Raw genomic sequence first — 25868 nt, 5'->3', positions numbered from 1 at the left:
CTCACACTTCCCAGTGTCCATCAGAAGCGATTACTGTGTAATTAAACCTTATTTCTGGACTCTCTAGTGCATAATTACTTTGTGAATGTAACCATCATCTAAAAGCTACAAAAATGCTTTACCATTTAGTCTAGCAGTCAGTTCCATGGGCTTGTGTCAGATATAGCCATCAGACAGAGCAAAAGAACTGTCACTTTTAATAAGAGGCAAAAAATTAAATGAAACAGTATGCTTATTACAGAAAAATTAGGCTTTCAAGAGTCCTTTCTGTTATTTGCATAATTTATCCCCCACCCCACCCCACACATATACACACACCGCAAGCTTTAGGCAATTTCCCTCACATTTAAATAGATTGCACATTTAAGGCTACTTAAGGAAAATTATCACTTTGCATATTTTAATTGTTATGAAGGAAGTGATTTGAGAGAGGTCTGTGGCTCATCCTCTTGAGCCATGCGGTTGCGAAGCTGTCTGATTCGGCTGCTCAGCGCTGCAGCTCCACAGATAACCTCCGAGTTCACACACATCCACTCCAGTTTCATCAGAATGCAAATGAAGCACAGAACACTGGGACAAGTGGATCTTTGATATTTACAAAATAGCCACTAATAACTTGAGTGTAATTTGTTTGACTCAACTTTATTTTTCTCTTATCAGTCCTGATTTTTTTTCACTCTCCCTCCTGGTCAAATGGCTCTTGTTTAAAAATTCAGTGGAAAGAAACAAAGGGCGTGTTTGCTGCTAGAATTTCAGAGACAGCAGGATGTGGACTGTGTCTATATATATCTGTCTATCTAGCTCTGTCTTATAACAGGCATGCTGCTGTGGCACAAGCCCAAGATACACACTGTTAAACATGAAAACAAAGCATGTGCATGCATATGCAGTTAGGTGTTTTTTTTTATCTGTATATCCAACAACAAACACCAGGCGCACTTAACACTGTGAAAGGGAACAACCTGCTGAAGGAACAATATTGTTGACTGTACAGTCTCAGCTTAAGGTGTTACTGGCAGTCGGCTGCATCATATTATGGAGAATGGGTTCAGTCATCATCACACATACATCACTTGTCTTGATACTTACCCCCTGGCACAGGCTGAATTGAGACAGTAGTTTGCTGGAATAGTTTATAGTATAGTTTAGCACTGATTAGTATTTCTTGAACTTAATGAATAGAACACAACATGTTTAGGCAAATGCAGGCTCTCTTATGCTGTGACTAAAAATGATTATGTACCTATGCCTGCATTGGAGGATTTAATAAATGTATGTTGTTTTTTTCTAAATAAAAGTGTTAAAAGCTTTTCATTCAAAGATGAAATGTCTAGAATTACCTTGAATGAATTACACCTGTTTTATGGTCGACATAATTTGTTAGGCAGTGTTCTTCTGTATAATAGCCATGCTGAATAAGACTAGTGAACAATTCCATCCTCCAAGGACACTTCTCCATGGGAGACTGCAGTGTTTTAAGTGTTAGTGTTCTCGCCTTGACAAGCTTATCAATGCTTGTGAGGGAGAGTGTTCAGACACTGACAGCGCACCGATAATATGAAATTACCTTTTTCACACCCCTTAGTTTATGTAAATTAGTTAATTTTACTCCACATGATGTACGACTCTTTATTTAGAAAAGGCTCTGTGGAAATGAAAACATGTTTTATTTACAATTTTTCAGTGCAAAATATGGATGTTTCCCCCAGATGATTAGCATACATGACATAATACAGGTACAAAATGTATGTTTTTCGTCTTCTGTAAAATCACACGTTTTTAAACCCCCGTGTTTGGAATCATGATATATGGTAACTCTGATGAAAAAAAACTGCACCCACAGCTGATATTGACGTACTCACATGATAAGAAAAGAGAATTACCAACACTGACACAATATGCTGGGTCTTTTCTCATTTATGTTAATTGCACAAAAACTTCCCACGCATATAACACCTACTACTTAATGATGACATAAAAGAGGAATTTTAAGCATAGCTGTTCACTTAGTAATAAAAAAAAAACAGCCAATGTGGATTTATAAATTATTATGGATCATGAGAGGTGTATTGGTGGGAGGAGTGCAATAAAAAGTAAGCCTTAAAATCAGCCTCTGTAAACTGCTGCAAACTGAATTACTCCGACTGTACTGTCGTTGAACACCGGTGAAAATAAAGAAATTATGATTTAAGTTGTCATGGATCGAACACGGTCTTCCACAAGAAATAGCTTGAAACGGAAATAGCACAGGCTTAAATCAATCACACCATTGCAAATTTAATCAAGTAAAGGTACAAAATGCATCCAGTTTTCAGGAAGGAAAAAAAGAAAAGAAAACATCTTTATTCAGTATTTCAATAACCTTTATGTACCTTGAAATTAAAATACATTTAAATTGACTGTACTGTAAGTATGGCAATACATACACACATATAAACATGTATGTGGTGCATTTTTTTTGTATGTATGCTGTATATCATTAGCAAATGTACAATACGTACAGCTATGTGCAAGTTTATTCTCTGTACATGAATATGAAAAGTAAAAAGATTTTTCATATCTTAATGTTACCCCCTCATACTTGCATGTGGAATCGCAAGTGCACATACATACACATTAACATGCGCACTACGACAATTCACAAAGGATTAAAGCAATTTGTTACTTTTTAGGAAATGAATTTGCATCGGCGACTTTGTAGATGACCTACACAGCCCGCAGCAATTCAATGGAAAGGTGGTTTTGTAAATAAACTGTACGTCAGTATGAGCAGGTTGACTTCATCTTTGCCCTCAAGGTGCCTTATTCTTTTCTGTGACTTGTATTCGACAGTGTGAAGACAGTCTTTGTGAGGTAGACTGCTCAGATTCAAGGGCAAGCTTAAATTTTTTTTGTTCTTTTTTTTGTTGTTGTTGTTTTAACTTTTTTTTTTTTATCCACAAATGCATGACATTCAAAATGACAGGACATAAGTACTACATGTACAATATGTAGCAATGAGGTAGAAATGGTTATAAAGAATGCCAGACTATAAAACTACATAAGGATGGAATCAACATATTAAAGCAGTTCTCAAACAAAATGTAATTACAGAAATACTGACAGGTTTTGATTAAAAAAAAAAAAGCGATTCAAATGGCTGAGTTGGCATCACTGTGAGACTCGATGTGCTTATCATACTGTAGGTTCTGCCCATGTGTTGGTAGCGACTGCTGGCCCTTTCATCACATCACCCTCAATGACGAATGACTATTTTTAATGATAACATCTATAGCATGTGAAATGTACACCCTATCTAAATAACTGTCACTGTTTTCCTCATATCAGATCTTGCTGTAAGGCTTTTTACGGTCTATTTTTGATGAAAATTAAAAACATTGAAATGTAACTTGTTATCCATGTGCCTTGAGTTACACTGTGCTCTATTGCAATGATAGAGAGACAAAAAAAAAAGAAAGAAGCAAATGCGTGACAAGATCCGTTGTTGTCAGAGTGATTACAAGCACTGCTTAATTTGAGTGGAACATTTCCCCTTATACATCTCTCTGTAAGTTCGTGAACAGTCGCCCTCTTAAACTCGTGAAATCTGCACTTGTTAATGGCACTTAGGGCTTCTTATCGCCTTCTTGTCAAAAACCCTGCAATGAGTATAATCACTTCTTAAAATTAGCAATCATGGACAAACAATTAAATTCCAGTTTGACAAAGCACTGTGTGTTATGTGACATGTTCTGCTAATATCTGTATTTTCCCTTTTTTAAGATAAACAAATTAGCCACGTTTGTATTTGTACTCCAGGCAGAGGTAAATGACTGTTCATAAAGTCAGACAGGATGAAACTGGAAAAACTGTTTTACAAAGCACACCATCCTCTTGGAAATATCTGACATACTGTGATACAATAACTAAACAATGCCCACTAAGAGTGCTATGAAATCACCAATTTCAAACATCCGCAGCTCACGCTGTGGTGTAAAGGTCACTGAAATTCACAACTTCTTTTATCAAGTCATCATACTCAGAAGAAAGCTTTTCTACTTTGGCTTCAAGGAGGATTTCAACCATTAAACACCTCAAAGTGCAGTAATGAATGACACAATATTTAAGGGGCTTTTAAAAATTCAATTTCCTGTGTCACTACACAATTTTCATGTGTAAAGCTTTCAAATGGACTCAAACTTAGGATGGAAACTATTCTTTCAAAACAAATCTGTCTGTTGACCTCCTGGATGCAGTGTACAGTAAGTCTCAATAAAAACATGTGTAGGTTGCAGCTACTTAATTCATCTTTAAAGTTTTTGTGTAAAGATGACACTGTGTAACTTTGGGGTGATCCATCATGTGTAAAAATTGAAATGCTAGTTTAAACTAGAAGACCCACATCCATATAATTTGAGAAAACTATACTTACAAACAAACATAAATGGGCATTCATGTAGGTGGAAAACACATTATATATTGAATGTGTTGAATCTGACAAATGATCTGCATTAATAGACAGGTGTGGGGTTGAGTGTAACGTTTTACCAATTACTGCAACTTGTTTGCATTCAGGGAGAATGCTGTGGCCCATCTTATGACTGAATCTATAAGACAGATCATGTGAAACTACAGGAAGATGTTATTGTTCATAGGCGTGCTAGCTTTCTCTGCTGCTATGTAGTTTCTCTGCTTTCGTCTGGATGCTCTGTACAGTATACATCCCAGTACAGGTCTGGAAGAGTAAATTATACAAAACCAGGTAGCAGTGATCAATATGCACACTGTCTAAAAGAAAAAAAAAAGAACAGGTAAAAATGTGCAATAGGTAACGAACATGAAGGGACCTCCTTTGAAAAACAAACACAAGGTCCTTTAGTGCCTCTGCAGTATTATACACCTACAGTGCTATCTACTTCAGTGGCATTTTTCCAATGTGCGAGTGCTTTGCTTTCCTTACTGCTCAGAGGACGTAATACATTCAATAACATTTTTCACTTGCCAATTCAGCTGTCAGTCGTGCTCTTTCATTGCCAAAGAAACGTTGCGTGGAAATGTACTGGTAGCAAGTAGTGATTAACAGCACTGTAAACACAACAAGTTTAAATGTGAAAATTACAACACAGTAAAAAAACAACAGTTTTTATGTGGAGTGAAACTAGCCTTCAAGTCATGATCTTAAAAAGGAATGCCACTCAATTCATGGATTAACAGTTATGGCCTAAGACGGACAAACCGATTATTTTGTAAACTTGATATTAAAATAATGGAGTTGGTATTGAGCCAGAGAATGTGTATTAAACATCATTGCCATTGCTGTCAAATTTTCTATCTGACCTCACAGATTCAGGGGCCAAACAAGCAATGGTAACAACATCCATTGGTGAATGTTAGCTAATATAGATCAAATCAACACGTTCTTACTCCCAACTCGTCAAATACTAATGTTTTGTCAGTGGCCCTACACGTCAAACTATGACGCTCTAGGTCAGTGGTTCTCAACTGGTGGGTCACAATCCAAAAGTGAACTGAATGGGGCGCAAGTGACTCGTGAAAGTGTTAAGTTGGTAAAAAACACACTTTATTTTGAAGTATAGTGAATTTCCGGCACAGAGCTTTTATTTTGAAGTGCCACTTCCTGCTGAAGATAATAAATAATGGACAGCTACTTAACAGAGACAGCAAACTAACTCGATGACATGGCCAAATGCAAGTATGACGCTGAATGTATCAAACTGTGTGGACCTTGAACTAATGACTAAGGAGAAATCTGGATCATGTTGTTGGACAGTTGGAAACCACTGCTCTAGGTTACCCTCCAGCATCAGTTTTGGACACTCAATTTAAACTTTAAAATTAAACTTAAAACCTAGGTAAACAAAACGTTTTTTGGGTTAGGCAACAAAATCATGTGGTAGGTTTAGAAAAAAAGCATCAGGTTTAGCTTAAAATAAGTGTTTGTTGCCAATGTAATGTAACATCATGTGACATGCATCACTAGCATAGTATGCTACACATACTAGCACAATTTGATGTTATCAAAATAACTCTACTGACTTTTGGTTTCACATGGGACAAGAACAGCTGTCTCCTAGGTGAAAGTCCCGAGTGATTGACCCATCCACCTCATCTCTCACCCGCCTTGTGTGTACTTTCTCATTCTTTATACTGAGGCAGTTGCCACCACCTGATGTGTCTCATACAGCCGCTAAAGAGTTCCTCTGTCCATCGGTATCAGACGCTGAGGGCCACTGACAAAAAGCTGGTATTTGCTGAATTTGGAGTGAGACCGGGTTGACCGAATTGTCCCAAGGCAAAGGCATAGTATATCCCAAGCCTGATATTCAGTGGTATTCCCCTTTAAGTGCATTATGTGGTGAGAAACAGGGCTCTTGGGAGTTATAAAAAATGTAAAGCTAATAGATTTTGCACACAACAAAACACTGTTTGGTGTTCTCTCAAAGGCTTCCTCATCAAACAAGCGGAATAGGTGCTGACATTTTGCTGTCTTCATGTATTTGTCTTTCAGAGATAACTAACAAACTGAGGTAGAAAGGAACTTAGGCTATACATAATCCTTAGGTTTCATTAATGATAAAACAGCAGCAGGATGGAATGAAATAGCTCGGGGCAGCTGTCTTCCTCAACCCCGAGATGTTTGTCTGCACCTTTCAAATTTTTCTCAGCTCTGCATCACCACCAGCTAAAACAAAGAACCCCAAACAAATTACTTTTTTTTTGTCTTGTACATAAACCAGAATTACTCTCATACATTCATTGTAGGAACCTTCTCGTTTCATTTTGAGCTTTTTGAGGTATTATATAGCCTTACATGGTTTGATGATGGAATTTTAAATGCAAGCCAAATGCTCTTGTAGTGTGTAGTGCTTCGACACAAGTTTATGAGGTACTGTACATATCATCATCACTTTCCTGAGTTTTCAAATAGAGAACATCAATAGAAATAATGATAGGATTTTACATTTATGTGAAACACTGTGAATTACTACTGAAACGATATTTTTAACAGCAATTACATAGTAATTTATTCTTTAGATTGAAGTCACATTGTAAAATAATATCTGTTTTTGTAATTTCATCTATAGTGGAGAGGCTAGTACAGCAACCAAATTCACCGTAAGTTTGCTAGAAAAACGCATCGTTCCAACAACAACAACAGAAAAAGTATGTCAGTGTTATTGGAATTAAAGGATTTACACATACATAAAACCTGTGTAAGGTAATGACGCCCAACTGAAATGATGCCAGTAAATTTAATTTTGCTCAAATTAACCACAACTGTTCACAGAGAGCACGAAACAGACACAGCTGTAGAACACTAATGGAAAAGAGAAAGCAAGTTTTTTGTCTCATTTTAAAGCTTTTTTTTTATATTAGCACATGTCACCAATGAAGATTGTGAGGCAAAAAGAAAAAAAAAACTTAAACAGCACCACCTCAGGCACTTGATAGCAACTAAATCTCAAGATCAGCAGAATAGTATGTATATATATTTATATATATATGTATATACAAAAACGGGGGGCATCTTCTTCCAAGTCGTTTGAGTTTTAGTCAGCCGTATAAAGCATTTAATTAACTTTACCAATGTGTGACATCCAGACTGTCATCTTCTATCTAAAGCCTTCAAGGACAATCCCTTTGCTGTATGTTCATGTCACCACTGTTTGTTATTTTTCCTGTTCACTGAAGGCCAAACATTTATTTGTATTCAATTACTGGACTTAAAGAAATTGTGTTTGATGAGTCTCTTTCATTGACTACAGCCAAACATTTTATTCCACTCAGTGTACATGTCAAGTTCTTTTTGTGATATGCTGGGCTGGAATTTGCAAAACACATTGTCAAAGTCTTGGTAGGAGACCGGTCTCATCTGAGTGGGATGGATAGATGACAGGTCAGTACCAGGAATGCCATGGAGAGGACCTACCACAGCCTCTTGACACAGCTGAGCCACGTCCTGTCCAGAAAAGCCCTCTGTCCTCTGAACCAGTAGTGACATCTCTTTGTCACTGAGACAGTAGTTGTGCTGTGAGAGCAGTTGGCTGATTATCTGGTGTCGTGCTGTCCCATCAGGCAAGGGGATGAGCAGTCGCTTGGCAAAGTACCTCCGTAGGGACTCTGGGATCTCTTCAGGCTTATTGGTGGAGCAGACCACGAGGACGTGGTCCTCAGCGGAGGTCAGAATGCTGTCAAGCTGCATGAGGAGCTCAGCCTTGAGGCGATTCACTGGGCTCTCCTCGCTGAGCTGGGCTGACAGCAGCAGGTCCACCTCTCTGATAAACACTACCGCTGGCTGGCGACACCGTGCCACCAGAAAAGAAGCTTGGATGATCTTGTCCCCCTCCCCCAGCCACTTGGTCACCAGAGCTGAGCTGCTGAGTCTCAAGAAGGCAGCCCCCAGTTGGCTGGCCATACAGTGGGCCAGCAGTGTTCTACCAGTTCCCTGAGGTCCAAATAAAAGGAGGCTCCGAGGTAATGTGGCAAGTCCACTAAACATATCTGGCCTCAAAATGGGCCAAAGTATCTCCTCTTTGATGGCTGCTTTGGCCATATCCAGACCTGCGATGTCACTCCAGTCCACTGGAGGGCCCTGCTGAAGGATTTCTGTGGTTACCATCTCAACCAGGTTGGAGTCACTGTTTTTCAGTTGTTCCTCTGCAGCATGGATGGACGAGGTAGCCGTACCGATGTCAGGCCCTGTTAGGGAGTGAGAGAGGTGCTGTCTGTGCTCTTCAGTTTGCTCGCTCATGATGGGGGATCCAAACTTGCTGTAGGGCTCGCCAGTTCTGAGATCACCCACAGAGCTTTTGGTTGATCCATAGGATGGAGGAGTTAGTGCTCTGCCAGAGTGCACAATAAATTTTCTCTGTTGATCAGAAGACATTGGCTGTTTGGTTGGCTTAAATGCTAGAGACTCTGCGTTTCTGTCAAAGCCATTGCCCCTGTTTGAGTCTGAGCCGCTGTCTGTTATTCTGTACATAGGGCTCTGTGAGGAGCGCTGTTGGTTGTAGTTAAAATTACCATAGCTAGAGTCCATATCTCCATGTCCGCTCATGTAGAAAGCTTTTCGTTTTAATGAGTTGGATGTGCTGCCATTCAAAGGTGTTGGTGCAATTGGTGTATGATTATGGGACTGGTAGGTGTAGCCGGGCAGGGTCGAAGGAGGGATTGGTGTAGGAGCTGCAATACCGGATGGCAGATAAGCAGAAGGAGGGGGTGCTCCCCCAGGGCTATAACCGGGGCCAACAGCAGTCTGAGAAGGATACCCTGTTGGAGGATAATTGTAGTTAGGAAGGTTTGGAGACCCGGCGTTGTAGCTCGGCACTAAGGTAGGGGGAGGAGGCGGGGGTGGTGGTTGTAAGAGCCCGGCACTGTGCAAAGGAGAGGGGTGTGGGGAGGGGAGGGCTGGGGTACTCTGGCCACTGTAGCTAGAATGCAGGTAGGAGCCGTTGTAGCTGGCAGTATATTCCTGAGAGGGGAGGCCCGAGTGGAGAGTAGTGGCTGTGTGGCTCCCACAGTTACTGCTGGAATAGCTGGGCTCAGACAAGCTGCTGGCCACCCCCGGGGAGCTGCCTATGCTAGCCGACACATCTGTAGGGGGTAGGGCAGCTGTCATTCCAGCTTTGCTCACAGATATAACATCTGGAGCACAGTTCATTGGGTAAATCCCCTCCTGCCAGGACTCATTCTCTGACTTTCGTCCATTCATGAGTCCAGTGGTGCTATCAGAGTAGGAACACAGCAGGGCTCTCTCATTTGGGCCCTCTAGGATCCCAGAGTACTTCTCTGCATATTTCTTGAGCAGATTGGAGGCAGTCAGTGCAGAGATGTCATCGTTTGCCCACGCATACTGGTACGTTCGTTGTAAGTGCCCCCGGTAGGCCTCTACTTTGTGTGCCGGCGAGCGGGTGGTGGATGAGATGTCAAAGTGTTGTTCTGCCCATTGTGTGTGCTCCGGGGTCCACTGCATCTTTAGACCTACATATTCCGCATAAGGAAGAAATATGACAAAGCAAGCATTAAATCAGGGTTAATGGTCATTTAAAAATAATAATCTCACATTTTAAAATATTCTATAATAATCAAATACTGTGGAAAAAGTCAATAATGCATTAATTGCTTTCAATTGTTTGGGTGGAAAAAGGTGGGAAATTACAGAAAAAAAAGCATGAGCCTATTCTGACATAATTAGGAGAAAAAAGGAGTTAACTTCCAGGAAATGCTTGAAGTAATTTGCATCAAACATCCATGTGACAAACAGACAACACTAACAGAACACACATCACGGTCAGTATGAGGATATGGGACCAAACACCTGGTTAGCGTGGTATAATCCACCCAACGCAGAGCAGAATGACACAGACATCACGGGTCAGTCTATAATCCAACTCTCATCTGAGGCATTCTGAGACAGTTTCAAATCTGCTTGGAGGAGAGCAGCAAAGCAATCTTCCTTGGCAGCGCTCTGTTGCTTTCATCACACAAACCCCTCAGCCCAGCATGAATTACATCCACAACCAGTCTGCCTACTGCTTCCTAGTCCACAGAGTGAGGGAAGGGAAGAAAAAAAAACATGCTTCACTTGTCTTTTTCTCTGCAGCATCTCTCAGCCACTCCATACAGCCTTGAGGGTTTGAATGACATAAATACTCCAGTTAAATCCTTAAGTCATTCTGCAAATAAAAGTTTTTACATGTGCTGTCATCTTTTACTCTGTTTGGGATTATCAGAAGCTGTACTATAGCCCCAGAGAATGAAGAATATTAGAGGTTACGGCTAAAAACAATCAGTAATAGTGTGCAGAGCCTCACACATCTTACATCAACACTAATCTGACCGAGAGCTACAAGGAGATACAAGAGGAGACGCGTTTAACCAAACTTTCCCTGCCTGTAACAATGGTCTTTGCCTTTGCTAATCAGGCACTGCAGTCCCATACTTTATACTTCAGTAGGTTAAATCCATATCACAGGATTTAGGCAACAAACAGCCACTGTCCAGAGGCAGATTACAAACGCAGTGTTTGTCTCCGGATTCCCTTCTGACTCCCTCCCAGCTATTTGCCCACCCGCCACACTAGACACCAGGAGCTAATTAGCAGGATGATGCTGCACTAATTGTGTTAATTTACAAGGTTTTAGTCAAAGAGATCCATGCTATGGCTCACATGGTTGTCAACCATCCAAGCTAATGATTAAGAAAAAAAGCCCGAGGCAAAAAGCCCGGGCAGACAAACACGGTAGCCATACTGTGCTGGAACAGAAAGGTTCATCAACATACAGGAACTAGAATGTGAAAACAAAGTGCATTATCACAGGGGACAGTGACAAAGATGACTACAATTACAAAGATAACAAAACGTCTTTCATGCAAATCAAAACCTAATTTACTTGAAATGTGTATGAAGTGAGGAAAATGTATGAATGACACCCTTGAGGATAGCAGAAGTCTCACTGGCTGCTGCTTTACACCCATGTGCATCTACTTTCACTGAAGTATTAGTCACCCACTACATTCTAGGTCAGCTGTTATGTTAGGCTTGTAGGTGGGCGCAATGCAAAAGTAAGACTTTTAAGTGGAAATCTTTCCCCACCCTGGCACTACCTGTCCCTCTTGTTATTACTGCATTAAAATACCTGTCAAAAACTGTTAAATATGATTTTTTTTCACATTATTGCTGAGAAAAATGTTCTTTTCAAAACAAACAAAACACTATTTGGGCGACAGCAACCGGCGCTGTGCTGTCTGCTAAAAAAATCTCAGCCATTCAGAGCATTTACTGACACCGCAGTGCAAGTATCAGGATAATGGTTTTTGTAAAATCATTCAGTGGAGTTCATTAACACTCAAGGCACATTTTGTCAATAACAAAATTGCACACAGCTTATTGAGTGAGATTCTTCTATTACTGTTAATCCTCTCTGAACAATGTGCCACTTTGGACAATCAAAGGAGTGCTACTCGCAAAGTGTACTTGAGATCTTTGAGCATCAGGTATTTTATAAAATGGAAACCATCCAAGATGATTATCTAAATACAGCACACGGTGAAAAACTGACTGAGAAAGACTTATATTGACTCTGTATAGACAGTGATTCACAACCTGAGGTTTGGATTTGTGGAGTGTTTTCTCTTCTACAGACAAAAAAGTGTATTTTATTAATGCAGAACCTACCCAGAGAAAAGCAAGGATAGGAGGACAGACCATGTAAAATTAATAAAAAAGGAGTTTTAGTTTTACATACAATAGCAGTAACATAATGAGTGTCCTCATAATTTGTGCTGTTGTGTGTAAAATGTTTCAGTGCATCAACCAGTTTTCTCTTAATGAGATATTTATAAGGCATTAAGACATTAAGTAGTTTGGTTTAGACAAAGGTTACAGAGTGGATAGTAAATGCAGCCAATGCACATAAACACTAACACATAAATAGACACAAATGCACCCACGTGCACACACAAGCAGTGCATTAGCATAATGATCTCGTACTTTGGCATTACGGTAAAACGGTTGTCCTTTATTCCACCTGCCTGGATATTCAAATACAACATCCACAGGTCCCTTTGTCTTTCTTTGAAATGGTATAATTACAGAGCGCTCCATTAGTGGAATGTTTTCAGATAGCCTCGGGGCTGCAGCTCAAATTCCACTGATCAGCCACCAACAAATACAGCCTTTGTTGGACTATTGTGTTTGTCAATTCAGGGATCTGAATAATCCTCTGGGGTAAATCTGAGATAATTGTAATGTAAGAAAATTATCTGAAAGCATTTCTTGGTGTGACATTTATTCAATTTTTTGTTCTGTGTATCTTAATAATGGACTCATATCTTAATGCTGCTTGAATTTAAGATTCATTTAAGAAATATTTGTCTTAACAGCTCAAAATTCTATAGAATCACCACTGCGATTAAAAGTGACGGTTTATGTTATCATATCCTTTAGATGATCTCACACTCACTGAAGAAAAGCAGACCAGGTGGAGACAAAATGCGTTTGACATGTGATGCCAAGGCGTTATGCTACGCTATGGTGTTTAATTTCTGGTTCAGTGATCATCGTCGATGAAACAGAGATGCTGACCTTTTTGGGAACTATTAATCTGGTAGCCCAGGCCGTTTTTTAAGCAAACAAGAGTGGGCCTCCACTCTGTCCATCCAATTTCCCAGTGCGTAAATTGGACCGCCGCTTGCACAATTCTCTATTCATTACTGTGCTGCTGAAAGGAAGCACAGAGGTGGCAGAGCGGTTTTCTTTTCCTCTTTCTGTGTGTGCGTGAGTGTATGTGAGACAGAGAGAGAGACACAGAGGGAGAGAGGGAGAGCAAAATGCCTTCCAGGAGGATTCCCAAGCATAAAGAGCTGGACTTTCCTTCGTCTTTTTTGGTTTGGGGGAGGGGAAGGTGGGAGGGTTGAGGGAGAGGGGGGAGGGAAGTGAAAGCTGTCGTAATTGAAACGTGGCCTAATCAGACTCATTACCATTTTTACCAATTTGCACCACCAAAGATGCTTATTAGGTAACTGTGTTTAATAAGCCGCTCTTTAGAAAACTAACTGTAATGAGCTCTTTAAAGTCAGACTTGAGCGTGATTATTCACTGGAAGTGTTTTGCAGAGCCGAAGCAGACTGGTACATTTAGACATGTACAATGTCATAATTAAGCTGCACAAACTCTGCACTCCACACCACACAATAGTCCCAGCTGAGGCTGCAGACATGCTGAAAAGTATTTATAATTACTGATCATTACAACCCTGGGATTTTCATCGCGGGACGTAAACATAATTATGGGAGCTTTTGCTTTTATTCTGCACACACAGACCACTCTACTTGACAAGCGTGCAAATATTGGAGACAGACAGTAATTACGTTTATAAATAAAAACAAGCTCATATTCATATTCAAATTCATTGGAGATATTCTAAGTAGGGGTGGGGCAAAACATTCTAATACAATGTGAAATGGTAATCGGCACGGCTACAGAGTCTCATTCATCTCACATATCAAGTTAAGACTATTTAAACTCAATTTAGAGCTCCATGTGGCAGTAATTCCAATCTTTAGACGGCAGGGTGCCATTTAACCCCTCATTTAGAAAAGATATGTCTTCCTCAGTCACCGTCTTTTCCAGGGCTACTGCCCATACATTTCACAGTCTGACCACCCATGGCAGCAAATTACTACATGTCTCCACACTATCAAAGTCCACAGATCCCAGTGGATTCGATACTAATCCGAATACAAAAGGTGGAAAATGACCGTGCGAGCATGCGTTTACAGTATGTTTATTGTAGTCAATCTGCCAGTCAGGCAGACAACTTCCTGTGACAGGACCTCCCTTTGTAATCAGAATAATACTCGTGATCGTACAGGGAGCAAAGTGAGTGAGACAGTCCATTGTGACAGAGCTGTTATCATTTCAATTCAGTAAACACAGATTAGTCATTTAAAGCAGCGTTCTTTTGGTATGCAACACTGTTAACTGCAGCAGAACAGTATTTATTGTATGACTACCCTGTGTTACTTAAAAAATACCACACCTCAAAACCCTTACATCATGTAAGACTTCAGTTAGGCTAATGATTATATTGATTAACCATGAATAACATTAGATCAATATGATAAAATATGAGATAAAAGACTATACCAAACATTAGATATTAGATAATATATAAAAAAAAGATTTTGTATATCCAGAGAGCAATTAGTCTGATATATAATGTAATTAATCATGTAGTCAGTGGAAGGTCAAATATTAATCACAAGTCCCTAAAATATGACATATTTTGTCTGACAATGAGAAAAAAGTATTCATTGAACACTGTGACAAATTTGATAAAATAAATCAGCAACTTTATCTGGAGCATGTTTTACTTGATAAATTGTATTATTTTATAATAACTATAAAACCAACCTGATGTTGATACATCCCAATACTGACAAATAATTTATGTCACTCATTGAATCTACCCCTGCAAGTTAACTTATCAGTGTGTTGGTATTATCACTTTATTGATAAATAACCTTAATTTGGTTAATCAGAAATCTTCATGTCAAAAAGCTGTTCACAGCACACTAAGTATTAAAAATAATGTGATGCCATATGGGCACAAGAAGGTGATTGCGTATAAAGCTGATGCATGGATTGGATGAATGCAATATACTGTATGCTTTGTCCAACAAAAAGAAAACTGCATAAATTCTGGTGCAACCTCCCAAACTGATGTAGTTGGTGTAGACAAGGCCTAACTGTGGAGGCATGCATAAATTGCATGTATAAATTGATGCGGAGATTCAAATATATTATGGCAAGTTGGCTCCTTGGACATGTGTGCAGACATCTGATTTCTGATTTACAGGTGTTGCATTTGTTGTGTTAATCCTTAATATGATCACACAATGAATGTCATGTTTGATATTTTTTCTTGATGGTGTTTTTGGAAAGACTTCCTCTATGTGCACTGTGGTCTTTGTCCTGACCAACTAGGAGAAGCTGCTAGTACTAGCAACATGATCCCTAACTGGCTTCCCACCTGCCAACACTGGCAACTGGACGTCTTTAAAACACGTCTGAAATAGACGCACCACTACAAGAACTAAATCCCACTGCCTGTATTGTGACTACAATTATGACAGCCTTGTCACCAGAATAAAATGCTGGGATTATACATTTTTGCAAACCAATGATATGCTACATTTGTTTCATATGTATCAAATCAACATTTCTAAAGTGATGTAAGTCAGATGACATGTATATGAACTGAGTTTCTCTTCAGGAAGTTGGGGGCATGGAGAATGGTTTGGGACCTGGCAGCAAACAGCAAGAGATGACTGATCAGGACCAGCAGACAACAAAAACGGGCATTTTTAACGACACGTCGGGACATTACCATCCTTGTTTGTGGCACCCAAATTGGGCATTTTAAGCCAAAACATGATGTTTTATAACCCTAGCCAAGAAGGTTCTGTGCTTAAAGCTAGCCACACACTGTCCAAAATGTTGTCACAACATAAAATTGAAAATCTAAACATAAAGAAACGGTTTTAACACATCCACTACATATGAAACATACAAATGTAAAGGGGTTTGCCAACATTTATTCTGGCGAAAGGGTTGAATATGAATATGGCTTTGCATAAGAATTCGCACAACTATCACATTGAACCCTTAAACTAAAAGATCTCACTGCAATAACACACTCTACGATATGTTGTTTTAGAAAATGAATCCAGCTGTGTTGGTCAGTGTCTGTTGAGCGGTTAGTACAACTAATTATCAGAAAGCCACAAGTCATCTTCTACACCTGCATCATGTCATAAATGTAATGCTAAATGTGGTTTCTGTTTATACAGTGCTTCACAGTTTGTGTGTGTACTGTACCAGCAGTAAGACTGCAAGAAATGTGGTATTACTGAACAGGTTAAGTATTGTTTCAGTTAAAACTATTAAAACCTATTGAGCTGACCAGAATTTAAAACATGCATCACTACTGAAGAGTTTGAATATTTCTAACAACAGTCACAACCTCTGATCACCATCAGTAAGGCTGCATCCAAGCTGTATACTATAGAAATTATTGTTAAACATCCAATACTTCTCATACACCATTATTTTTCATACATTTAGTTACTGTAGAAACATCACCAACCATGGTCATTTTCCTGTTTGCAACATACATACTCTATATAAGGCAGATCTATAAAATTCTAACCACCACAGGGACAACTGGTGTGCTTGAACTGTCCCGATATATGGAATCGAGAAGGCTGGTTTCTGCAGCTGTTTGGCTTTCCTATCACTAACAGGAATCAGTTTATCGGTTAAACAGTGAAAATAATCAGATTGCCTCAAATGATCAAAATCATTACCTCATTAGCTCACCATCCCTCTCTGTAGCTGCAACCAAACCCTACTGCCAGGAGGACGATCTGATGACACCTCTGAATAAAAGTTATAATCCTCATAATACCTGTTTAACTGCAGCTACAGTCTCACATCTTAAATTATACGTCTTGCGTTTGTGTTATACACAAGATGGTGGTTATAAAAAAAACCGAGAAAGCTGGCTCCTCTTACAGTCAGTCTGACAACTCCTAAAAATGTATGACTCTACAGAGCAGCACATTATTTTAACAGCAGCTGTAAGAGCTGGTAACAGAATAAAACTGTTTGCTGGCACAGGGCTGTTGATGATTTGAATAATTCATCTGAAATGTAATGAGAAGATGTAAATGTTCCCACTCAGAAATCATTTCATAATTTAACTGTACAAATGCCCACTTTGGATTTTAAATTACTGTTAAAGTAGTCCGTCTTTGAAAGAGGTACACATGAATGTGTACTGTGTAAATGTTTTAGTATTCATAGTCATGATTAAAAAAAATACTGTGGAGTGAGGATGAACAGGCAATACATAGAGAAAGTCCTGAAGTCGATGTTGACATGTTAATTCATTACAGTATATATGGGCACTCTAGTTTATTTTGAGTCCCACATACATAATCCTACCTACGTAGGCTATTTCAGCCTTTATACTAGCTTTATACTGGTGCAAGACACCAATGCACGGTGCAAGGTACGAGCATGCACAAAGGCATTTATGCACAATGTGTCGTTTGTTGCAGTATTCTCCGAAACACCAGGGGGCGTACAAACAAAACGTTCTGTAAAGTAGGAAGAGGTCAGTGAAAGGTCAACTGTTAACTCATATCTCATACATATCAGATATTTGTGGACATTATTCTCTTTGTACAACCTCTGTAAGTAAGGGTTAAGATATTTGGACCAACAAATGTAATGAAACAAATACTGAAAGGTAGAATATCCTGTAAACAATTTGATTCAGCTGATAAAGTATTTACTCAAATGTATAATTAGAAGAAGAAGAAGAAATCTGAAGCATTTTAAAATGAATCTTTCTAAAATCTTGAGAGATATTAATAGTACAGATGAATGAATTATTTTACTTCTTTTTTGAATTATTTGCACAACTGAGCGTGGCGACAAGTTGCGGAGCCTCTGCGTTTAACGCAAATACGTGATGATGTCATTTTTGGCCCATGCAGCCTACACTACAGCGAGCATTAACCAAGCTCTAAGCATCAAATGTATATTTATCGGCAACTGAAAATAGTCCCCAACATAATACCTGTTAAATCCATGTTTGGGATTTTTTTGTTTAAAACTACAGTGCCCAGCTGATTTAAAAAAATATGCTAAGCCTTAAAAAAGTGAAGTTATATATTTGTGACCCAAGATTTATATCTTCAGTAAGAACAGACTACCAAAATGTTACATTTGTACGTTTCAGAAATATCATATCTACATTTTTAATGTGATGTAATACATAAGATGACTTTGTCATCAGAGGATGGAGGGGGTGGTGGATAGTGTGCTACCTTACAGAGATGCCTGCCAAACGGTTGTGATTCATCAAGTCGTTGCTGTGTTCTCAGTGACTTTTTAGGCACTTAACATGGCTGTTTTGTAGTAACTCAACACTTTTTTCCCATTATCTTTTTAGGCATGAAAAGTGTTTTTTTCACTAAGACCTCGCTGCTTTTCCTGCCTGGATTGTGTCCCCGAAAACCGGGTATTTTAAGGCTAAACATTCGTTCTTTCCCTAACCAAGCCTCACGTCAACCATAGCGTTGTAGAAACATAAAGTTGCAATGAATCTGCTTCAAAATAACATGCGAATGTGATGTTATCGATGGTTTGCAGAAACATTCAACACCAACATTTGGTGACTGGGTATGAAAAATGACTGTGTGATAGACTAAAGCTATTGGCTTTTGTCTTTTTATAAGGTTTGTTGACAATAAGAGGACACATGTGTGCATGTGCAGCTGCTTGTCCCTTTGAATTCAAAGTGATGAACACACAGAAGAACAGACAGATCATTTAATTTTTGTAGTTACATATGATCCTCTTATTTTTTCCAAGATTCCACAGCCTTCTGGTTCAATCTGTTGACCAGCTTCCACAGCATAATAATAATTCATTGATTTGTTAAATAAGCTCAAAGAGAGCTTCTTGGATATTGTTAGTGACAGCAACTGCTCTTGCCATAAAGATAAACACCATATATGGCAAACTTCACAGGGATTCTCGGCGAATGTACACAGATGTTGAAATCTTCAATTTGATAATGCATTCTTTGTTACATACCCTGGAAAGTCTCAGGTCCCACGGGCTTTCTGGGCTGAGCTAATGATAAACTCTACTGGCTTGAGGGGAACATGTATTTCTCATTTTTCCCCCTGTAATACAGTAAATCGTGAAGTTGAGAGATACTCTGAGCTGTGATTTCTCTGTCTCAGTGATGCTAATTAAACCATGACTCTTCAGGCCAAGAAGCCCCCGAGGCTACATCTTCCATTACTACCCTAAGTATAGCTAAATCCACACACATGCTAAACTAACAGCTCTCCACTCACAAGTAGAACTTGTACACTGAATAAAACTAAGACAATTATAGGAGACAGGCTTCATAGTGTTCTGTAGTGCATAATACTGATGAATACTCAAATGGCTTGTTAGTTAAAAGAACACGGTCGTTGAATTCAAGCACTTGGTGAAACTTGTTTAACCATAGAGCACATGTACAGTGGAGGCAGTGGTTTTTTGCGAGCCTCTATGAACTTGGCTACTCTGCCTCTCGAGGGATCACTTACACACTTCAAAAGAGAAGAGAGGCAGATTGTGACCTTGCTACATGAAGGCTCATTGACCAAAAGCTACTCACTAACATCTTCATTCCCCAAAGTCCTGTTACCCCGAGGAAGACTCCAATCAAAGAGGCACAGGCCGGTCGGGGGGAAAAAACACAAACAGGAAAAATTTTGGTAGGGCTTTCTGGATTTTTTATCACATTTAGCACATCTTGACTTTTACTGTGAGGCAGCGGTTTAATGGCACCAGGAGCCAGCCATCTGATTTACAAACCAACAGGCCGAGCCCCGTTGGAAATTAACGGATTATCTTGTTCACTGGTCCGATTCACAACTGTGATTACTTCACACTTCCAACCATTAGACTTTACAGCCATGTTAACCTGGTTAGGACAGGAAGGAAATCGCATTGTAAAAAAAATCTCATTCTTCACAGTGTGATGTTATCAGAATGAATAAGTGTGTATTTTTTTCACCAACAGCTAGCAACACAGCCAGTGGCATTACCTCAACCTTTACAGAGAAATCTATAGCTAACAGAGAACTATTTTTAAATGTTTAAGCATTTATATACAGTAGAAACAGAGCAGCACATATTGTACATGCTTTGAATGAAAAACAGCACTATACTTTTCTATATGGCAGAAACATCACACATATGCAACAGGAAAGGAGGGAAAGGCCTCATTTGTTTGAATGAGCCTGAAATCATTCCACGCAGTTAAACAGAGAAGAATGCAAATGCACTTGTAGAGTTCAAAAGCGAAATCTGTTTTGGTTCACGAGGAAAGCCAGGGCCATCTGTTGTTCTATTTATCGTTTCCTACACATTAAACTGATTAAAAGTTCAAATGGAACTATAATTGAAAATACCCAAGTGAACAGAAAAAGGATGTTTGCCTGTAACCACTGCCAGCTTTTCGCCGGAGCATTCTGGAGCCTTCTGCGGTATCGACTGCAAGTCTCAAAGAAGGTCACTTCTCCAACACAGGCCAGACAAAAGGTGAAATGAGACAACTGAAGCAATCTTAGGTCAATATGAAATAGAAATCTCTCAGCTATACTGTAATAAAGTTACTGAAGTGCAGTAGTGAAGCCATAAAGGGGAACTTTTACAAGGAAAGAGCTGTCTAGGAGATTGGTTCGCCCACTGGCAAACAATGGCTTCTGAGAGCTAAGGTGGCATGGTCAGTACTGTACCATGGAGCTGAATTCAGGCATTTGCTTTGAAAAGTAAGTTTGCTTTTACAAGGGATTTAATATTACTTGGCTTTAATGTATGTGACAATATATTGCCAGCAAAAGGTGTCTTTGAATCCTAATGTGTTCTTAAATTTACTGAGAAGTTTAAAGTGGTGAAATGAGAATATCACTTTCATATACAAATACAGCTACGTGATGCTCATGTTTCTCGTGGCGGCACTGTCAGAGCAAATTAGATGCAAATGTTTTTAGATGTTTTGTGCAGCATTTTACACATATTCATTGTATAACTTAGCAAGATATGTTTGGCATTTTCATTTTGCTGAGTTAGTATGGGGAATAACATGGACGCCAAATTAATTTGCTTTAGAAAAAAAGAATTATAGAGCAAACCACCTGTTGCCTGATATGCAGAGATACTGAGTGTGTCCTTCTGATGAGTACAGTGTACTAGAGGTGAGGACAAAATCGATACAACAAAGTATCGCAATATTTTTTTGTGGCAATATCGTATCGTCACATAGTGCAGGTATTTTTTATTATTTAAATTATTAATATTACAAATACAAATTAACTTTAGGTAGCCTACTAGAATATAAACAAATAGTTTTCAGTCCACAACATACATTTTGCTGCAAATAAAATGGCAGAAGTGAGAAGAACAGACTGAAAACTATGTTCACAAATTTTTTCTTTTGGAGACATACTTTACAGTTGAAAAAGGGAAATAAATAGTAATATATCGCAATATATTTCATCGCAGTACTATCCCAACGCGTTTAAGATTATAATATTGTGACTTAAGTATCATGATAATATCGTATCGTGGATCCTCCAGTGATTCCAGCCCCTTCAGTGTATGTCATGTTGTCATTACTATTTGTTATATGCTGTGTCAGAAGCTGCTGCACAGAAATTTATCACATAAAGTTCTCACAAAATAAGTTCAGAGATAAGATTTTCCTACTGTGGCTGGAAATGAAACAATAAAAAAATACCCATATTCAATCAAATATCTAAACTCACTTTACTGTTGCCAGACTTCATGGTGTTGAATTACAGATGGGGTAGCTTTATGTTTATATTCCACTTACATTTTTGTATTGAATTTACATGACATCAAGGGGGTGACTTTGTTGTAACATCTATTATAGCATTTTTTTTTTCATGTATTTTTCTTACGGTAATAGCAGACTTGTAGATATAACCAACCCTGTCTCCTAGAAATTACATTTATATGTTACTAAACTGCTTTCTTTCAGGTATTGGATTCTGCATTGGTGTAGGCTTTGCATGGAGGTGGTTGGGAGGATGGCAGGCGAACAAAGTGCAGGAGTTTGACATCATGACCCCACGAGTGCATCCAGACTCTTGCCTTAGGTTTTGGTAACAAAGGCACTTTGGATTAGTTTATGGAAAGACTGTGATTTGTGTTAGATCTTGATACAAAAAAAGTATTAAAAAATAATGGGGTTGTCATTACGACTGGATACTGTATTGCAAAATTGCCTATTCTTGCAGTTAGCAGCTGCAATACGTGGTCAGTGAACATTTGCTGATAGGTTCAGAACATTTTTCACGCCATTGTTTTGCCAAATACATTAATTAGCAACATTTCTCATTATGCTAATAAAAAATGTAAATCGCTGGCATTACATTTTCCTCAATAAGAATTTGCTGTTTCAAATTAGCTGTATGTCAGCATAATTTCTAAGAGACAGGACTGAAATAACAGACATTTATTTTATGGGCGCTTTAAAGGTTTTTTTTTTTTTTTTTAATCCATTATATTCAATATTCCCATCTTATATCTTTGTAAATTGCATCATTGTCACTGGTATTTGGCTCTATCTATTTCCTGAAAATGGCTATTTAAGCTATAGAGGCCAAGCATTTCAATGAAAAATGCTTTAATAAAACGCAGTCTGTGTTCCTCCTGTTAACCACTTTAAAAGACACAAAATGAAAGACGGTAAAGACACTAAAATGGTCACAGACTAATCAATATAATGTACCCTCCCACTCCATAGCGTTATCTAAATCAGCTAACTCTATTGTTCTAAACAATAACCAATCAAAAGCAGGAGCTGTTTGTGGTTGAAATTATTCTGTACTGAAAATAGAGATCCATAATTTGAATTATTTAGAAATATGTCTCTTCTGCTTAAGCTGTGACACAATATATCATAATTCATGTTGTAGCAGGGCAGCACTGTGATTGCCTCAGCAGTGTAATCTGTATGAATGCCTCTGGATGAGAGCTGTCATTGAAAACGACTGTAAACCTCCGTGAGGCAGGTGGATGAGAGAGTGGCAGCCTTCAAAGAGTTCAGTTCTTTGACAGAGATGAGGCAAGCAAGAAAGAAGGGCTGTGCAATGGAAATTATTCCAGAGTATTCCTTAATAGATTATAAAGTGAAGGGAAGGAAAAAAAAAGGTTAATCTGTGGCACAAAGCAATTGTGAAAAACAAATGAGATAATGAATAGAAATTGAGAGGCAGGCATTTCAAATATGTCTATTCTCTTTGTTTAACTGACACCTTTCTAGTGTTATAAATTCATTTCTCTGGTAAGAGGAAGAGAATTTTACACCACGAAACAGAAATGAGAATAAACAGACACAACAAACGCATTCCCCACATTTCATTAAGTCGACCTCAATACGCAGTTTAAAGCAATGATTGTTCTACATTGTGCTGCATTTGCATGTACAGAGTTCAACCAATTAAAAGCTAATTAATTAGACACAATTCTATTAAGAAACAAATCCCACTCATCAATATACACAACCTAGGGTCAGCCATTGCTCAAATGTGAATTGGCTCGTTGCACCACATGGACGAGAGTATAGCACAATAGCACTATTGGAGCTCACAATAAACAGTTTGGCACAGATATATTTGTTGGAGCACGAACTCATCAGTGCTGATAGATTTTACTTCCCTGGATAGATAGCGGGACCAGGAGGTGTCGCTTGGACATGTAGCTTCCTCTCAAATTAAACTCACTATTAGGGAAAGGGCCAGGTGTTCACTATCACAACTCACAAATGCTCATGTATTACTGTAAACACAATACGGCAATCATACTGTACTCTAATTATCAGATCAAATATGTGATGCTAGTGCTGCACTGGCTAAATATTAGATAATATCTGTTATGGGAATCACAGTGACACAAATGTCTGCTTGTAATTCTGCATTCGAGCTATTATGTCAGCATTATGAAGTTATTGTGAATCATGCACCGTTTTGCAACAACAAAATAAATAAAAATGCATATGCCACAGTTGACTGCATCCATTTTAGGTGCTGCATAAGTGCTTAAAATCAAGAAAAATAGATTTAAACACAAGTGCCTGTGTTGTGTTCCAACATTGGGGTGGGGGACACACGTGAAGCAGGAAGTTTGGGGGCCAGATACTTAATTTCCTGCACTCTGATGAATTTTTAAGCACCAATTTGTGTCTTTTCTGCTTCACTTTACAGTGTAAATGTTTTAATTTTGCCAAAATAAAAGCCCTCTGCTACTTTCATGCTTTTATTGGGGGAGGACAAAATGGACTTTTTCTAAATATTGAGGGGGACATGTCCTCTGAGTCCACCCTGAAATCTACACCTTTATTTAAACATGTAGCAGAATTTACACATGAAGTTATAATGTGACTGGTGACCTTTCATGGCACCCTATCAAGCTGTTGACTCCTTGTCTGTCTTTCCAGGTAACACTAGTGTCAATGAGTATGTATTAGGAAATAAGAAAATAGAAACTGTAGAGACATTCCACTGCCTGTTCTTTCTGCAAACACAAAAAAAAATTCAATTTATGGCCATCATGGTGGGAATTTAAACCAGTACAACTATAGTATTAACATCCAGTTCACATTTTATAATATACAAAACACTTGTGACAAATGCTGTATATGTAAGATGCAAATTGGGCTAAAAAAAGATGCTTCAGTAAGAAGCCTAATAGTAGAAGTGCTCCATGGCCTATGATTATAAGGCTTGGATGAGATCTTTGCTTGATTTTTCACACTGGTTGAATGTCTGTCTTCCATGTGCCAGCTTTCCATCCATTACAATGAATGCTTAAAAGAGGAAAGTAGGCAAAGGGCCTGCTGGCTGAAATATGCAATATAAAAAAACGACAACTACTCCACAGTTTATTTGCTATGTTTTGCCTCTCTTACAGGTTATGTGCATACTGTTAAATAAATCTGCCTCTGGCTGGTGCGAGTTCCCTTGATGAATTGTGAACGGCCGACAGTGAAGAGTCTAAGTATACTGGTCCACTTTGTACAAGGCAATTCGTACAGCCTTGCTCATTTGGGTATGCATGAAATAACAATATCCTACTGGGAGCATTCTGAGTTTCAAACATTTGGGGTCAACTACACGAGCAGATTCCACATGTGCAGCCCGTGGCCACTGAGGTCTGGAATCTACCTCCCTCCTGGCTGGGTGACGTTGCATGTTCTATTTCCAGACCGAGGGTTGAAGTGAGGCTGCAGGGAGTGTAACACTGACCCACATGACCTGTGACCTAGAAAAGCTGCCTGAAGCTCTGCACACTAAAAACTCCTCACTCCTTTGCTACAGCCTTTCAAAGGCAAACAAAACCTTTGCACATAGCATGTGTCTTTTCATGCCAAATGATTTGCATCCTTTTTATTCACATCTTTGACTTGTTGTCAATGTATTCCATGCTGTTGTGCAGCCTGATGCTCGCTCTCTGAAGTCTCAAGTGGGAAGAGAGAAAGGAAGTCGAAGAGGCAAAACTGCTTTACTTTCAGGCGCGGTGTCTACAGGCCACATGTCTCCAGTCATCTGTCACTAGTTTACATACATACTATGACACTTCCTCTCTCTGTGGGAACCCGTTGTCACCACTTGGCCGCCAGCAGAGGCTGACTGGGTGCTAGATGGGTCTCCCCCAGGTACCTCTAGGGAGCCACATTAGGCCTAACTGACAGACTGACAGGAAC

The 25868-nt window shown here is 39.0% G+C and overlaps 1 protein-coding gene across 2 annotated transcripts in view; it reads right to left on the bottom strand.

Moving 5' to 3' along the window:
• Window positions 1-1626: 1626 nt before the first annotated feature.
• fign (fidgetin) overlaps window positions 1627-25868 on the bottom strand; it is a 32413-nt gene continuing 8171 nt past the window's right edge. For both annotated transcript variants that reach the window (XM_050048715.1, XM_050048716.1), the window contains one exon: window positions 1627-9981. In XM_050048715.1, coding sequence (XP_049904672.1) covers window positions 7754-9981 — 2228 coding nt within the window. In that variant the 3' untranslated portion in view covers window positions 1627-7753. The remainder of the gene's footprint in view (window positions 9982-25868) is intronic.

The sequence above is a fragment of the Epinephelus moara genome, chromosome 7, assembly GCF_006386435.1.
Source record: "Epinephelus moara isolate mb chromosome 7, YSFRI_EMoa_1.0, whole genome shotgun sequence".
Lineage (NCBI taxonomy): Eukaryota > Metazoa > Chordata > Actinopteri > Perciformes > Serranidae > Epinephelus > Epinephelus moara.
This window is presented reverse-complemented; position numbering and strand designations above follow the sequence as displayed.